This window comes from Arachis hypogaea, chromosome 19 (genome assembly GCF_003086295.3).
Source record: "Arachis hypogaea cultivar Tifrunner chromosome 19, arahy.Tifrunner.gnm2.J5K5, whole genome shotgun sequence".
Lineage (NCBI taxonomy): Eukaryota > Viridiplantae > Streptophyta > Magnoliopsida > Fabales > Fabaceae > Arachis > Arachis hypogaea.
Window position 1 is genome coordinate 154,916,593 of NC_092054.1, and position 17,653 is coordinate 154,934,245.

Below are 17,653 nucleotides of genomic sequence, written 5' to 3' on the forward strand. Positions count from 1 at the left end.
CTGATCCTTCTAATTGGGTGGGTTACAGTCTGGTGGCATTTTGGAGGGTTCTCCATCAAATTCACAGTTGCTTGAGAGTCTGTTTCTAGCTCAATCCTTCTAAATCTTTTCTCCCATGCCATCTCCAGTCCCTCCCGTATTGTTGCAACCTCCGTTTCTATTGCCTTTGCATAGATCAGATGTCTGGCATCCAATAAATCCAGCTACTATCCGCATTTTTTAAAATTTCAGCACAACTACCTTGTCTAGGGTTACCTCTAGAGGCCCCATCTGTATTTAGCTTGATCCAATCCTTTTGGGGTGGTTGCCAAGAAACTGTCAAAGACTCTTCATGCTGATTATTCTCTATTCTTCTTCAGGCATCCCTAATTTCTCTTGCTAAGTTCCTTATTTTCATCTCTTTGATTCTTAAGGGGATATTTATATTAGAATGTATATATTCATTCCTAAATTTCCATATAAGCCAAACTGCTGTGACAAAAATATCCTTCCATTCCATATCATCATCAGACCCCATGTCCACAGTCATATTTGCAATAATCCACTCTTTCAAATCAAGATTATAAAACATGCCAATATTTTGCAGTTTCACCCGGCAATTTCACACTGGCGATGACAGGATAATCTCGAATAACATGAAAGGGAGTCTCAATATCATTATCATAACTCATGCAGTTGGGATTGTTCCCTCTACCCCATCCCGCAGTTCTGGAAGCTGTTAAGGCAGCATTATGGGCCAACTGCCAAAGGAATACCTTCGCCCTTTGTAACCCTTTCCAATCCCAAATCAATTTCCGTAATCAATCTAAGTCGTGGTCGTAATGGGAAAGAAATTGATAGGTATGTTTGATAGCAAACTCACCTTTAGGATTGGGTCGCCAAAAGAGGATATCCCTGCCATCTTTTATTGAAGGAGGGGGAGTGCTTCGAATTTTATTAGACATTGCAGGTAGGAGGGTATTTAGCTTTTTTATTTTTCATTGTCCTTCATCTACATAGTCACTCATTGGACAATTTTCTTCCTTAAGTTTCAAGATTGGGGATGTTAAATTAGCTAGCAAGTTATTGGATTCCAACCAAGCGTTTGTCCATAACTTCCTTGCCTCACCATTTCCAAGTAGGTAACCTATGTTTTCCTTGATAATGTGCCATTTGGATACAAGACTTTTCCACAATATAAAGTCACCACTAATAGCCACCACATTTTGCATAGGATTGTGCCCTCTCCCAAATTTTTCAATCATAATTTGAACCCAAAGAGAATCAGGTTTGGTCACAATTGTGGGTATCATTTTTTTAGTATTTATTTTATGTTTATTTTATTTTAGTTTGTTTTGTTTGTTTTAGGTCTAATTATGATTTGGCCCGTTTTTATTTTAGTGAACTTATGAGTTAAGGTTTTAAACGTAAGAGGTATAAAAACCTTCTAAAATCTGGTAATCACTTTTTTCCTTAATTTTGATGAATATGAGAAAAGGACAAAACCATTTGAAAATACTTTTAAATCCCCGACCATTACAAAACTTGGACGGATGAGTCCCTCCGTCCAAATGCCTCCGTCAGACCCAACGAAAAAGTCTGACGTGACTCCCGTTCTGATGACCTGGCGTCACGGGTTAACACGTGGACTGATAAGTGGAAGGATAGTTTCGAAAATTGGACAAATAAGTCCCTCAATCTAAAAACTACGTCGTTTCGCATTTGGCCATTTACATACACTCTCATCCCTTAAGTTGTATACAATACCCATTACACCCATACCACTCCTACTGAATTACATTAAACCCTAAGAATACCAACGATCACCATGCTCTATTTCTCTTTCCAAAAAAACAACTACCCAGGTTGAGACGGTTGCGTTGTGCAGTGGCTGTCAAAGAGGGAGAACCCTCCATTGTTGTTTGAGTTGCTGTCTTCGTCACCAAAGATAAGAATTCGTTGCATTACTTAATGAGTAGATTGTCAGATTCATTGCATATGCAAGTTAGAACTGTATTGTGAAAGGACTGAACGTGCATGTTGATAGTGTTGTAAAAAAAGTATTGGGATTTTTCCTTTGAAATTGATTAACTGTTAGGGCAAAGAAATGTTCTGGGGTGATTTTCGTTTCTGTCTTTTGAAGGACATTGCTTTTTAATATGTGAAAAGAGTACTTCTTGATCATTGCTTTTTGTTTTTTTTTTTCAGATGGTTGATGTGTTTGTGGTGCCGGTTTTCCACCATGTGGATAATTTTGTGAGAGAAAGTAATGGTTCTCTTGTTTATAAAAATGGGAAGATAGAGAAATTTCCCGAAATGGACCTGGATTTGTGAATTTCAGATACTTGATAACACTGTTTAAGGGCTTGGGATACCAATCATACAAGACAGTTTATTGGTATGATCCAAAGAGTGCTCATGTTGAGTCTGGGCTGCATATTTTGACAAGAGATGCAGGGATTAATGCAATGCGAGAGAACAAAATGTAGAATACAGACACGGACGGGTTTTACCTATACTTTGACAACCCTGTTGATGAGCCTGAGATTGTGGAATATGCTAGAAACCAAAGTAACACCCCTGTCTCATAAGAGGTTTTGGTGGATCTTTAGAGTTCGTCATCTGATGATGGGGACGAGAGTACGGAGGATGAGCCCTACAAACATCCACCACCCGGGTTTGAAAGTGACAGTGACAAAGATGATAATAGTGCTGATGACAATGGTAGCAAAAGGCAAAGAGTAATGAAAGAAAAGAAAAAAGTTGTGCCTCCAAAGAAGCTAGTTGCAAAGAAGACATGTGCCAAAAGAAACAGGAAGACGTGGAAGAAGAAGGGACAAAGTAGTGGATTAGGTGCATCTAATGTTACTAGAAGGCAGCAGGCCATGACTGGACCCAATGAGTAGCAGGCCAAAACTAATGTTGGGCCTGGTCCTAATGTGCAGCCCAACAGCGACCCACAATCCAACAAAGACCAAAATGTTAAGTTCTATGTGAGTGAAGTCCAAGATAATGATGATGACCCGGTATATGATTATGAATATGAGAATTTACATACACCTATATCATCAGATGATGAATCTAGCAAGCATAAATTTCCTGAGCTTGATGATGATTATGCTTTTGGAGAGGGGAAGTTTAAGTTAGGGACTAGGTTTGCCACCATAGAGAGATTTAAGGAAGTTGTGAAAGACTTATTCATTGCTGAAGGTGGTTTCTGACTCTACTCCGAGAGAATTTGGGAGATGTGCAGACTTATGGTTGGAATTTTATGTCCGACCAACAAAAGGTAAACTTCATAATTCTTTAACTACTGGGTACTTGTTCATAATTGAGTTATGTTTTACTTATGCACTTACTTACTTTTAGCTTCTATTTTAGTGTTAGGTAATTGTTTAATATTGACTGTTGTTGAATACTAGGTTATGTTTTAATAGCTATATACAATTGTATGATGATTGCTGGTTTAGTATATGATTGGGCAACTACTATGTAGTGGTGTTGACTGCTGTTTAGTGCTAGGGTTCTGTTAGATATTGACTTCATTGTATACTGTGTTAGGGATTGCTACCTGCATTGAAATCAGTGATGCCAAATGCACATCACCGAAATTGTGTGATGCATATTTGAAAAAAATTTATCAACCGGTTTAAGGATTCGTGTATTCGGGAGGTGGTTTGGAACTGTGTTAAATGCACCACCATACCAAAATTCCAGGAATAGATGGAGAAGCTTAAAGGAATTAACCAAGGTGCATGGGAATATCTGTCGAAATTTGAACCAGCAACTTGAGTGAAGGCCTATTTCTCACATGGACTAAAAGTGAACAACCTCACAAATAACATGTGTGAGGTGTTCAACACAAAGATAGTAAACTATAGAAACAAGCCTATTCTCACAATGTGTGAAGAAATTAGGTGCTATCTGATAAGGAGGATGGTCAAGCATAAGGAGTTACTTGAAAATTATCCTGGAAAGCTCGCACCTGTTCAGCAGAAGAGGCTAGAGCGTCTTATAAGGCCCAGCAACAAATAGCTTGCAGAGTGGATAGGTGACGACAAACTTAACAGATTTGAAGTGAGTCGTAAAAATACAAAGGTGGATGTGGATTTTATCAAGCAAACCTACGCATGCAACAAATGGCAGCTGAGTGGTTAGTTTTAATTAATTGTTAAATATTTTCTCAATTATATGGTTTACTTGCTACTGGTCCATGATGTTGTTCTGTTTTAGGCATGCCATGTATCCATGCACTTACAGTAATCAGGAAGAGACATGATCATCCAGAGGAATATGTGCATCCATGGTTATGCATGGAGACAATCCATAAGACATGCACATTGTATTCAACCTGTGCCAAGTCAGGAGTTTTGTACAAGAAGTGAGTATTCAAGGCCAGATCCTCCCATCATAAAGAGACCAATATGCAGGTCAAAGGTGCACAACAGACAAAAGGATCCGGCTGAACCACTAATGCAGCAAGGTGACAAGTTGAAGAGATCATTTAAAGTCACTTGTAGTAAATGTGGTGTAACGGGACATAATTACAAGACCTGTAAGGGTGCTCCATCTGATCCCAACTGAAAACCTAAGACCAAGAAGTCTAAGAAAGGTGGCACAAGTTAATCAATAGTAGTCCTTTCACTATCACAATCAACACCAAATGAATGTAAGTACTGTACTCAAGTAGTAATATGTTTAATTGGTTTTGCTTCGTGATGTATGTCTTTGTTTAATCCAATGTTAGGGAAGTAATATTTATGAATAACGATAAATTATAAGTAAATAAAATTGCTTGAATGCAATTAAAAACTATTACATACCCGGATAGAAGGTGGAAATAGAAGGTTCTGACCCCATGAAGGGGAAGATTCTCCCACTTCCATTTCATTTCAGTAGGAAAAAGAGGGTGGAGGGTAAAAATGGGAAAGAGAATGTCCTAATAACTAACATGCCATCTAACTCGAGTAGTGGGAAAGCGAGGGGATGTGTGATTCTAATTAAATCGGGAGTGGGCAATCTCCTTGCATTTCTGTTTCTGTGCTGTTGTAAGTGTGTGCAAGTCAATTGTGCAGATACCATTGTTACACTGATCTCTTGATCATGTAGTTGTTCATCACTAATTTCACCAATTCGAGACCATATCGTTGAAAGGTTAAGTTTTGGCGAGATGTTGCTGGAATTGATAGAGTTCTCACTGGATAACTACGTAATTTCTTTTCCATGACAATTATCGTTTGACTACACTTATTTTGTGGTCAAAATTAAAATAATTTCAGTGTCAGCTATGATATCCTTCCCAGAACAAAATGCATTTGATTTGTCGAATATAAATAGATTTAAGAATGAAAACCTTTTGGCACTTCTTCAAGTGGTGAGTCACTCAAATTTCATTCGATCTTAAAATTTTTCGCTTATGTGAGAGTATATAAAGGAAAAAAAAAAGTATAACTACAAAGAAGATAAAAGTCCTGCAAAACAAAAAAAACAACAAATAATGCAACAAGTTGTTCAGTGTCCCTTAATATTTCCTGATAATAATCCACCCGTATCTTTTTTCTTGCTAGTAATTTTGTCTTTGTATGTATGTATTCATATTTTTATCTTGATGTTCGCTATTGTAGTCTTTTGTTTTATTACAGGCAAATAATCCTGGGTCATTTTTTTAAGAAGTTTATTGTTTACCATTGCAGGTGAAACTACTATTTTATTACCAATTATGAACTAATCTCTATAAGAAAATCTTTTAGAATGAAAATATAAAGCGAGGTAAATTTTTTATGTTAGACAAATTATGCTAGTTCGACTGATATATTCTCATACACCTTATTTACTGTACAGCTCTAAAAGTTTTTTACAATTTATTTTATTCAGGCGTTTATTTCTAGGTGTGGTAAATGGGTTTGCATTTTAGTTTGATACTGAATTTACTGGGTTACGACAAGAAGAACAACCATTAGCACTAGATAGGATGAATCCAGTACCAGTTCTTTGCATTGGGCCTAGTGAACACACTGGGAACAGGTACAAACTATTTTCTTATTAAAGTCTTAATTCTATTTACTTATAGTGTGCAACTTGTAATTGAGGTATATCTTATGTTTTTAATATAGTTAAACTAATTTTATTATCAATATTTGCAGATTTTGATTTACTTTCTTACTCAAGTACATCTGGAGAGATAAACCTTTTATAAGCTCAGTAACATTGACACAACAGACAGAGAGCGTAAATGGTTCATAGATATCGAACTGATGTATCGGTGAATTAGAAAAATTTCTATCATAGTTTATCTTTTACCGTCATTCATTAATGTTTGTTAGTTACCATTGCAGTTCACAGTTATGTAATCTCCACCAAACAAACTGAACTTTTCTGACCTACTAGCAAACCACTGTTACTAATCGGTTAGAAAAGCTCAATTTGTTTCATTGGGACTACATAATTGCGATTTGAACTACAACGGTAACGAACAGTATCAGAATTCAAAACTTAACATTAATAAATGACCGTAAGAGATATACTACAGTAGCAGTTTTTCTAACTCACCAATACATTAATTTGATATCCATGAGTCATTTATGTTCTGTCGGTTGCAATGTCACTGAGCCTATAAAAAGTTTACCTCTCTCCAGATAGACTGAAACAGAAAAGTAAATCAAAATCTACAAACATTGATAACAAAATTAGTTTAAATATATTAAAGACATAATATATACCTCAACTGCAAATTGCACACTATAAGTAAAAAGAACCAAGATTTTAATAAGAAAATAGCTTGTACCTATTCCCAGTGTGTTGTAGGATCACTATGCCAAGTGCAAAAAACTAGGACCGGATCCATCCTATCTAGTGCTGATAGTAGTTCTTGTCGTAACCCAATAAATTCAGTATCAAACCAAAATACAAACTCATTTACTACACTTAAAAATAAATGCCATAAAATAAATATCAATGAATTATAAAAAATTTTACCGCTACACAATAAATAAAGTGAACGAGAATATATCAATTGAACCAACATAATCTCTTACATGAAAAACTTAGCTTCGCTTAGTATTTTCATTCTAAAAAATTTTCCTATAAATATTAGCTTAGAATTGGTAATAAAATAGCAGTTGATATATTTCACCTTTAATGGTAAACAATAAACTTCAAAAATGATCCAAATTAATTGGCCTTGAAACAGCCAACATCAAGATAAAAATGTGAATGCATACATATAACAACAAAGACAATTACAAGCAAGAAAAGAAGATATAGATGGATTTTGTTATTAGTATATATTCAAAAGCACTGTACAGTCTTGCTGCATTATTTGTTGTCCTTGTTTTTTTTTTATTCTTATTTTCGAGGACTTTTATCCTCCTTGTAGTTATACCTTATTTTTTTATATATAATTTTTCACACGCAAAAAATTTTAAAACTGGAAAAAAAGATCAACATGAAACAAAATTGAAAAAAATTTTGGTAGCTCACAACTTGATAAAGTGTCAAAAGGTATTCATCCTTAATTCTATCCACATTCGGCAAGCATTTTGTTCAGTGAAGGGTATTATGGATGACACTGAAATTGAGGAACATAAAGCTTACTATACTCAATTATCGACAAAGATGCTTTAACTTCCCAAAGCTTAGAGCATGCTGCCTCAACATCTTTAATATCCAAATCGAAATCCGGTTCCTTCTACGGTACATAATGTTAATAATATCATTAGACCACTATTTTGAAAAAGAATGTATGGTGCAAATCTTCATAATATAGGTCATTTAACCACCTCGTCTTTGGGATCAAACATTTTCTTTAACAGTAAGCATTCACTTGGAACACCTAATCCACCACTTTAATCATCATCAAGATCACCAATATTCCCTCCAACTTCTTGCATTCCAGATTGATCAGTAATAGCGGACACCTAATCCATAAATAAATAAATGCAATTAGGTCATTATATGTAGATCCTCTACACAAACAAATCATAAACAGAATATCCATTTTGTAGCCAGTCATTAACATCCAACTTTTATTAATTTACGGACACTGAATATGATCTTCAGTGTCCAAAACTGGCATGAGCTCAAACTTCACCAAAATATAAACCTAACTTGAGTCAAACAAGGACCAATAAACTCAGATCTAAGGATAAAACAATAGTATTAGTGCGTACCTTGATTGTCCTGCCGCCAATTTCCGATTGACCATTCAAGCTCCATGCATTTCTCGCACCTTCAAGGCATGCAAACTACAATAAACAATGGTTCAATCAACTTAACACTGCTAGAAAAAATTGCAATTTTATAGAAGACCAGTCTCTCGTCCTGCAGACCGCAGTTCAATACAATCAAAGCTTCCACATAGAATATGAGCACCTCTTCAAATGTTACTATAACATAATTTTAGAAAACGAAAAGTTATTAAAACATAAAGAAAGTGGCAATCAAAATTGAATGCATTTAACCAGACAAAAAAATCTTGATTAATCACCTGCACAAATCCAAAACCTTTGCAGTGCCCACTTTCATCAAGAGGCAGCTGGACAAGCTCAACCTGACCAAATTTTTTTCTGCTTCTGATGGCTTCACCATTACTGGTTGACCAAGAAGAAATTGGCCAGAAAGTGCTATTGCCATGGGGACAGACATGACATCATAGAACTCAATATACCTGTAAACATAAACAAAAAAGTAATAATTATATAAACCTACAAAGCCATTGAAAGAGCAGGGTTATAAAATGTAAGTTTTAATTACCAATGCACTAATGGCCCATCAACTGAGATGGTGAAAGTTTGTAAAGTCACTGTACATAGAGAAACAGGTTTCGATACATATAGAAAGGGGGAAAAGATAAAAGACCATTATTACAATGAAAACTTTGGCAAAAACTATGCTTGTTAACCCCTATGGTGGTGTTCATAAAACTAGCATACAATTCTTAAGTTATACAAATTCACTTGAATCAAACATGACATACAAATTTTGAAGATATAATGCCATCCTTCATTCATTTATTTAACAGCTAATAGCACCTGTTTTATAAATGGGAAAAGTATGATAGTCATCAAATGGGAAAAGTATGATAGTCATCAGTGCCAACTATAAACAGAAGTTAACATTCAAGATTCTTAAATGGGAAAAGTATGATAGTCATCAATGCCAACTACATGGCATAACTGAGAAGAGAAACAATGATTTAGTTGTGCAGAGTGATGTAATGCATACCCAAAACCCTTAGAGCGTCTTGAATTGCAGTCCATAATTAACCGAACCTCTCGCACCTGAATTTGATAAATGAGAGATGTCAGGAAGACCTAGATTTAAAAAAATGGAACCTTGAAACCGAAAAAGTGCCAAAATAAGAAAGTAGAAATGCATAGCAATTGAGATATTATAAGTTAGAATTTTGTCCAAGCATCACTGCAGAATTCTATATACTATTGGCATTAGGCAAGAAGGTGCAACATCAATCATGAACGTTACACTTCTAGTAAAAGTTCTTAAATTACTTGGCAGCTCATGATTTACTACAGTGTAAATCTATTCATCTATTCATAATGATCCTTAAATTAATACTAAGTTATTAATAAGAATGGATGAAGTCACACTGACAGACAAACAATCTATACCTTTACAGTCTATATTTCATCAGGTAACATTGTTTTTTAAGGAAAACAGGGATCTACTAGATTCAAAGGTCAAAAGGAACCAGAATCTAATCCATTTAGAAGGTATTTCTTCACGTTTATATATACTACATGGTTCCATTCAAACTAACAGAAGAAAGCAACTCTAACGTTACATAAGAAAGCATATGGAGTACCATGACCTTGCCCGTCCTTGAGAAGAACTCATACACATCTCTTTCATCTGCTTTCAGAGAAATCTGGGGAAATGCTTTGACATATTAGTGCTTGCGATAAATGTTGTCAGAAAACAGCACTGGAGGACAGCAGGCCAGCAGCGCAACAGCAGGCCAGCAGCAGCGCAACAACTCCACATAGGCCGCAGCCTGCAGCAACTCTCCAGCAGCAGTGCAGCACACCATCATCCTTGTAGCGCCTTTCTCTCCCTCTCTCTCCGTCGTCCTCCCTGTACTTTGCCACTCCATCATCAACTCATCAACAACCAGCCTCGGAGTCAACTTGATTCTTGAATCTCTGACTTGTTCTTTCTATTTTTTTTGCTTCTTGAATTTTTCTGTTCTTAATTTTCTCTATTCTTGCTGCTGTTTGTTGTTCTTTACTGCTATTTAGTCATCAATAATGATTAGAAAATAACATTGTACAAGTGCACTGCATCATCACTGATTACTTGCATATTACTAGTAGTCTAAGTGGGATAGACAAAGTGTCAACTAAATTGTCAATAAATTGTCAATAAATCATCTTTTACTCACCAATTCACTCACTTTTACCTTATCCAAAATTTTAACTAACTCAATCATCTGGTCTTAGAGGATCACCTAAAAGTTTAAGTCCATACTTAGAGGTAAAAGTCTAACATCTTATTTATGTCCTATCATAGTTCCTTGACACGACAAGGCAAATTATATGATTGTCACATAATCATCTTTTATTTAGTAGTGTAATTTGTGTTCTTGGTTTCCATTTTTACTCCTCTGCAAGTAAGTGACAAATATTGTTGAAGCAAATGATCTTTCACATTTTATCATTGTATTGACTGAGCGATTTGAGGTAAGCTACTTTGAACAATAAGTTTTAATCTTTGAAAGAATTTTTGTACTTTTCTACCATAGATTATGATGATCTAAATATTGACTTGGCATTTGGAAATAGAATGGCCAAACATTTTGGATGTCCTGTGTGAACTTGATTTCAGTTTTATTTGCTGAATTGGATAACGAAATCAAATTGTTACTGGTTAAATGTTAATTTAAACAACTAAGAAGACCTTTTGGTTGCAAAAATTCTTTTAATTTCTTCAACTCTTTTAAGTGTATAGAACTAGCTATTTTGTTCTTCATAAATTTACTTGCTTTGTGGGCCAAATGCTTCTAGAACAGGTGCGTATCTAGTCATATATAAAAAAATTTACAATGTAGTTCTTCATTTACTAAAATTCAAGTAAAATAGATACCTAGCGAGATTAACTTGAATTGTACTAAGCAAAGTATTGACCAATTGTGAATAAACTGAAACCATCTTTTTTAAGACATGCTTTTAAGAGCTATCACTGAGATCGCTGGCTCAAACCTGGAGGTTTAATTTTTCCTTCAAGTCGAAGGGTAATTCTTTTTTTGCCGTGTATAAATACTAACTCAAAGAAATATTCTCATGCAAGGTTTTATTAGGCTTACAAATTTTAATTTATATTTACTTTTAACTCAACTTTGTTTTGTAAATTATATTTATAAATAATGATAAATTACAAATAAATAAAACTGCTTGAATGCAATTAAAAACTGACTGATCTCATTGGTCTACTCATATTGTTGTCCGTGGCTCATTTCACCAATTTTAAACGATACCGCCAAAAAATTGAGTTTTGGCGAGATGTTGTAATTGACAGTGAGTACCCACTATATATATACACAAAGTTATGTTTAGAATAGGTAAAAAGAGCCACAAACAACTACGTGAAAAAACCAAGAGACCAAAAGACCTGTGAATTTCTGATTGCATTCAAACAATTTTATTTACTTATAATTTATCATCAATCATAAATACAATTTATAAAATCAAGTTGGGTCAAAAGTAAAAATAAATCAAAATTTCGGGAGGAGGATGGCGGTACCAAGGTTTGGGTTACCTGGTTGCTGGATAGTTGTCGCCGACTATAAGGAGAGAGGGAGACTATGAGGCCCAGAATGAGTGTAGATAACAGATGGAGGATGATGACTTTGTTAGGATTTAGATGTAGAGACTATATGTAGTGTGAATGATTTTAATTACTAATCCTAATTTTTTAAATTTTAAAATCTGAATTTAAATAATTATTAAATAATTATTTAAAATTTTGATTTTTAATTTTTAAAATACTTTTTTTAAGTCCACCGTACACTAAAATCATTCGCTCCCTCTTTTCACTAACACACCAACCCGCGAAATCTCTCTCTCTCTCTCTCTAACCCACACACATCGGCCATAACTGCCAACCATGCTGCAGCAAGACCCGAACGCCGAGCCTCAAATTACTAGGCAATGCTTCCGGCGCCGGTACCCTGAAACAGACTTTTATGAAGAGAAAAATAGGGTATTTGCTGCTACTTCCATCTCTGTTTTTTCAAGATTAATGTAATTGGACTGTAATGCTGATATCGTTTCTTTTTTATATTAAAGGATAAAGTGCGTAACCATACCTATAAGAGTGCGATCGAGTATCATGCTGATAATATTAGGAACAAGGTAATTAATTAAGTTAACTCATTTACAAATTATTTCTTTTTCATTCTTATGGTTCTTTTGATCTCATGACTGAGGGGTTGCATGGATTATTCAGGTTGTACTTGATCTTGGATGCGGCACAGGGATTCTTTCTATATTATGCGCCAAGGCGGGTGCAAGGAAGGTAAGCTATTTCTACTTGACACTTGTACTATTCATTTGGTTTATGTTCAAACCTTGAGCATGGATTCCGATGATTCTATCTGTTTCTGAGCTGAACTGCTAGTGCTTGTTCGTTTTTTGTTATCTTTTATTAATTACTTAATTTTGATGATTTTGAATTTCTGTAATTTGTAATAATGTTGTTAGTTATTATCAATCTATACTTGTGAGTTAATTATTGAGAATTTTTTGCTTTATTACCTTTTTTTGAGAGTTTTTTACTTGTAGACAATTTTCACTTAGAGTATTATTTTCTATTTTTATTTTCTTTTTTGACATCTGGATTTTGCATAATATATATATATATATATATACTTTTTCATTGGCTTGTCATGCATGACCATGCAAATTGTTTGTCTTGCCTAGGTGTATGCAGTTGATGCTGGCACAGACATTGCTAGCCAGGTAATCATCCAAAATCACAATCTCATTCTTAAGTTAGGATTGTGTGTAGTTAATTTCCTGTCATAGAAAATTGTCAAGGACCAACTCTGCTTAAAGCTAAAACTATCACACAAAGGCACATACTTGATTTTACATTTTTAAATTGTCAATAATCCATCGTTTGCTCAGCAATCCACTCACTTTTACCTTATCCAAAAATTTAACTAACTCAATCATGTGGTCTTAGAGGATGTGAAATTGGGATACCATGTCGAGGATCACCTAAAAGTTTAAGCCCATACTTAGGTGAAGGTCTAACATCAGATTTATATCCTATCATAGTTCTGTAACACGACAAGGCAAATTATTTGCTTGTCACATAATCATCGAACCTGTAGTGTATCTTGTGTTCTTGGTTTCCACTTACTTTTACCCCTCTACAAGCAGGTGGCAAATATTGTTGATGCAAATGGTCTTTCACATGTTATCATTGTGGTGAGAGGGCGATTTGAGGTAGGCTACTATGAACAATAAGTTTTAATCTTTGAAAGAGTTTTTGTACTTTTCTAACTTAGATGATGATGGTCTAAATATTGACTTGGCATCTAGAAAGCAGAATGACCAAACATTTTGGATGTGTAGTATGAATTTGATTTCAGTTTTATTTTCTGAATTGGATAACAAAATCAAATTGTTACTAGCTAAATGTTAATTTAAACAATTAAGAGGACCTTTGGATGCGAAAATCCAGTTGGTTTCTTCAACTCATTTGAGTATATAGAAACTTTATATTGAATTTTCTGGATTCATTCTTTGTCTAGTAGGAATGTAGATACATCTGCCTTTGTTCTTGTTCAGTTTGTTTATTATTTGCTTGTTTTATATTGATGAGCAGGATCTTGAAATAAATGAGGATGTGGATGTTATAGTTTCTGAGTGGATGGGCCAGATGCTTCTAGGCGAGGTGCATATCTGGATTTTTTAAGTCTAATGTTGAAACACAATATTGTAAAATCATATATAGAAAATTTTATAATGTAGTTCTTTGTTTATTAAAATTTTGGGTAAAGTATATTTTATCCCTGAAGTTTGTCAAAAATTTTAAAAATACCCTAAGCTTTATTTTGTTTCAATCTTGTCTTTAAGTTTTCGATTTGCATCAAATATACTCCTAACAGCTAAATTTTCAAAAATTTTTGGACCAATCAAGCAATAATGCATGACACCTAAGTCTGATTTGCTTGTGTTAAAAGTTGTTCTTATGAAATTGTTGCTAAATTCATCCTAAATTTTTTGAAAGATTAGCTGCGAGGGATATATTTGATGCAAATCGAAAACTTTTGGGACAAAATAGAAACAAAATAAAACTTAGGGGTATTTTTGAAATTTTTAACAAACTTCAAGGACAAAAAATATACTTTATCCTAAAATTTAAGTTGAATGGATACCTAAGGTCAGTTTGAATTGTATTAAGCAAAGCATTGACCAATTATGAATAAAAAAAAATCCTTTTTCTTTAGGACATGCTTTTAAGAGTTATCACTGCCAGAGATCGCTGGCTTAAACCTGGAGGTGTAATTCTTCCTTCAAGCGGAACGGTAATCCTTTTGATTTATGAATACTGCTTGAATGCAATTAGAAATGCACTGATATCTTGGTCTGCTCATGTAGTTGTTCATGGCTCCTTTCACCAATTTTGAACGATACTGTGAAAAAGTTGAGTTTTGGCTAGATGTTGCTGAAATTGATAGTGAGTACCCACTAGATAACTATATATATATATATATATATAAAGCTATGTAATTTTTTTCCAATGACAATTATTGTTTGACTATACTTATTTTGTGGTCAAATTTAAAATAATTTCAGTGTCACCAATGATATCTTTCACTGAGCAAAATGCATTTGCTTCACCGAACGTGGATAGAATCAATGATGAAAACCTTTTGGCAGACCCTCAAGTGGTGAGTCACCAATTTTTTTTCATTGATCTTGTTTCATGTTAACCTTTTTCTTTTCATTCTTAAGTTTTGTCGAGTGTGTGAGAGTATAAAAATAAAAAGAAAAAAAAAAGTGCAACTACAAGGAGGATAAAAGTACTCCAAAACAAGAAAAACAAACAAAGAAAAACAAGGACAACAAATAATGCCGCAAGGCTGTCCAGTGTCTCTGAATATCTCCTGATAACAAAATCCACCTGTATATTCTTTTCTTAGCTTGTAATTTTGTCTTTGTTGCTGTATTTGTGTATTCACATTTTTATCTTGATGTTGGCTGTTGTAGTTTTTCGTTTGTGATTTTTAAAGAAGTTTATTGTTTACCATTACAGGTGAAACACGTCAACTGCTATTCTATTACCATTCCTGAACTAATGTCTATAGGAGAATCTTTTAGCATGAAAACACTGAAGCAAGGTAAGTTTTTTATGTAGGACAAATTATGCTGGGTTCAACTGATATATTCTCATGCACCTTGTTTACACTGTGCAGTTCTAAAAGTTTCTTACAATCTATTGATATTTATTTTCTGGCGTTTATTTCTAGGTAGGGTAAATGGTTTTGCATTTTGGTTTAATGCTGAGTTTACTGGGTTAAGACAAGAAGAAGAACAACTATCAGCACTAGATAGGATGGATTCAGCACTAGTTCTTTGCACTGGGCCTAGTGTTCCTCCAACACATTGGGAACAGGTACAAATTATTTTCTTATTGAAGTCTTGGTTATTTTCTTATTGAAGTCTTGGTTCTGTTTATCTACAGTGTGCAACATGCAGTTGAGGTATATATTGTGTTTTTAATATAGTTAAACTAATTTTGTTATCAATATTTGCAGACTTTGATTTACTTTCCTACTACAGTACAGCTGGAGAGAGGTAGACCTTTTACAGGCTCAGTGACATTGACGCAGCCGACAAAGCATAAATGGCTCATGGAGATCAAACTAATATATCGGTGAGTTAGAAAAACTTCTATCATGGTATATCTTTTAGAGACATTCATTAACGTTAAGTTTTAAATTCTGACATTGTTCTTTGCCATTGCAGTTCAAATAATGGTGATTTAGTCTGCAAGAAACAAACCGACCTTTTCTCGCCTTTCTGAAACTCAAGCTTATGAAAGCACAACTTTTCTGACCGATTAGTAGTAGTCATCCTAACAGTACTAAGTTGTTGTTGCGAACCAATTAACTCCTCTGGCTTTGTATTCTTATCCTTAGAATCAACTTCAGCGTCTACTTCTGACTTAGTAGGTGGCACAAAATAATACATTTGTTTCAGAAATGTGGCCATGGTGGCTAAGTTTCAGCAGTTATCTCTTTATTTTCCTTGCTTGGTGTTCCATTGCCTTGATCAAATATACGCTCAAGAATTTGAAGCATCGATGGTGTTGGTGTCCACCTCTGCCTAGATGTTATTTTCTGTCCTGCTAATGTAAAAGGGAAACTAGTGCTTTGGTAATGATTATTGTTGGTTAATGATTGCATAAAGGTACAATCCAACACCGAACTTTTTGTTAAAGCTCGCGTTGGCCTTCGTGTGAATGGACAGAGATCATATTGGTGTTCACTTGAGAGAAAATTGGATGATTAACCTAAGCCTTAGACTTTGGTTGAAGAAATTAACATCGATTAAATTTGCAAATGTATATAGAAACTGCAATAATCAAACATTTTTCAAACTTTTTAGAGAGTTGATTGCTGAATATTGAAACTGAAAATTGAAGTTGGTTTATGTTTGTACATAATCTATCACAAGATCATCAGACATGTATGAAAGATTAATTAAGATGATTGATGAGATAATTAAGAAATAAATATATGAAACCTGCAAGATCTATGCATCTCAACGAGCTGGTCACCAGAGAGTGGCATAAACTGCAATCTGCTTCCTCAGAGGAGTTGAGATTATCATGTTTGGCTGTAGATTAAAATGTTATAGAAAAATGAAATCTTACAATTTAGAAATTCATATTCTGGAAGCTAACATCACAAAAACTGTATGAAGATACATATCTTATGTGACTTTGCTACCCTCACTCGCAGGATATAAAAACTTTTATGTCGCCAGGAGAAAGCCTCCAAATCGTGCATATGGCTCCGCACTTTTCGACTGTATTGCTCCAAAGTATGTGTCTGCTCATTTATGGTATCATTAGACATTGTTTCTTCATCTAATCTAACAGCTGCCATTTGAGAAAGTTGAAAGTTCTCCGCCACATGTTGTAGCTTCCTAGCTGTTTAACAAAGCTCACTAGCAAGATGCAGGACCTCATCTTTTCCAAGATTAAGGAACCCAGCAATTGTAAGCAACCCACTCCAGTTATTAATAGCACGGTAAGACTTCAGAGCCTTATCCAGGCAGAACATGACAAATAAATTGTTGCAGCATCTTCAAAGCACTATTTGTCACCAAGATAATCTCCCCATGCCTCAAGGAAGGGCATCTTCTTTGCAGCATTCAATGCCACAATGGCTGCAAGATTTAAATCATACAGACCCAACGCAGATTCATAGACTGTGTCAGGATCAGCCAACCACAAAAGATGCTTCAAGGCTTGTTCAGCAGAAGGGTAAGACATTCTCCTCTGATCATCAGCATGAGACAATTCCATTTCATGGATGACTTTTATTCTGTTAAGTGATCCTGAAGTGCTTTCCTTATAGCCATCAGAACAGAAATATGATTTTGTAGAGTTTCTCTATAATGTTTTCATTCTTTACAGAATA

The 17,653-nt window shown here is 34.7% G+C and overlaps 2 protein-coding genes and 1 long non-coding RNA gene across 14 annotated transcripts; 1 reads left to right on the forward strand and 2 right to left on the reverse strand.

Moving 5' to 3' along the window:
- Window positions 1-7,434: 7,434 nt before the first annotated feature.
- LOC112779152 (uncharacterized) lies at window positions 7,435-11,875 on the reverse strand. Of its 10 annotated transcripts, none has more exons than XR_011877603.1 (7): window positions 11,749-11,875; window positions 9,806-10,224; window positions 9,202-9,257; window positions 8,465-8,644; window positions 8,148-8,206; window positions 7,758-7,895; window positions 7,435-7,666 (listed from the first exon to the last, which is right to left on the reverse strand). XR_011877603.1 is itself a non-coding variant. In XM_072227679.1 (6 exons), exons 3-6 carry the CDS (start codon window positions 9,234-9,236, stop codon window positions 7,879-7,881), a joined length of 291 nt encoding a protein of 96 aa, XP_072083780.1. In that variant the 5' UTR covers window positions 9,237-9,257; window positions 9,806-10,224; window positions 11,749-11,875; the 3' UTR covers window positions 7,435-7,878. The 10 variants fall into 10 exon arrangements, 6 of the variants coding, with proteins under 6 accessions (XP_072083780.1, XP_072083783.1, XP_072083782.1 ...); XR_011877604.1 differs by having other exon boundaries at window positions 8,148-8,222; XM_072227679.1 differs by having other exon boundaries at window positions 7,435-7,895.
- LOC112779331 (probable protein arginine N-methyltransferase 6) lies at window positions 11,847-16,414 on the forward strand. Of its 3 annotated transcripts, none has more exons than XR_003190658.3 (13): window positions 11,847-12,192; window positions 12,279-12,344; window positions 12,439-12,507; window positions 12,912-12,950; window positions 13,377-13,442; window positions 13,825-13,893; window positions 14,450-14,527; window positions 14,601-14,679; window positions 14,799-14,893; window positions 15,259-15,343; window positions 15,473-15,618; window positions 15,786-15,879; window positions 15,972-16,252. XR_003190658.3 is itself a non-coding variant. In XM_025823575.3 (13 exons), the coding sequence occupies exons 1-13, from the start codon at window positions 12,097-12,099 to the stop codon at window positions 16,027-16,029; spliced, it is 1,065 nt and encodes a 354-aa protein (XP_025679360.1). In that variant the 5' UTR covers window positions 11,847-12,096; the 3' UTR covers window positions 16,030-16,414. The 3 variants fall into 3 exon arrangements, 2 of the variants coding, with proteins under 2 accessions (XP_025679360.1, XP_072083778.1); XM_025823575.3 differs by having other exon boundaries at window positions 15,761-15,879; window positions 15,972-16,414; XM_072227677.1 differs by having other exon boundaries at window positions 15,791-15,879; window positions 15,972-16,414.
- Window positions 15,877-17,653, reverse strand: LOC140181936 (uncharacterized). The gene is made up of 2 exons (XR_011877607.1): window positions 16,752-17,653; window positions 15,877-16,350 (listed from the first exon to the last, which is right to left on the reverse strand). It is a non-coding gene; the product is annotated as an uncharacterized lncRNA (long non-coding RNA).

Bases quoted from the DNA above. Each gene is read 5' to 3' on its own strand.
- LOC112779152 (XM_072227679.1), bottom strand. From the start codon at position 9,236: ATGGACTGCAATTCAAGACGCTCTAAGGGTTTTGG. The intron at 8,645-9,201 runs GTATGCATTACA...TTATGTTTACAG, and splicing joins AGACGCTCTAAGGGTTTTGG to GTATATTGAGTTCTATGATG. The intron at 8,207-8,464 runs GTGATTAATCAA...CATGCCTTGAAG, and splicing joins AAGGTTTTGGATTTGTGCAG to GTGCGAGAAATGCATGGAGC.
- LOC112779331 (XM_025823575.3), top strand. From the start codon at position 12,097: ATGCTGCAGCAAGACCCGAACGCCGAGCCTCAAATTACTAGGCAATGC. The intron at 12,508-12,911 runs GTAAGCTATTTC...TGTCTTGCCTAG, and splicing joins CCAAGGCGGGTGCAAGGAAG to GTGTATGCAGTTGATGCTGG. The intron at 15,344-15,472 runs GTAAGTTTTTTA...GTTTATTTCTAG, and splicing joins CATGAAAACACTGAAGCAAG to GTAGGGTAAATGGTTTTGCA.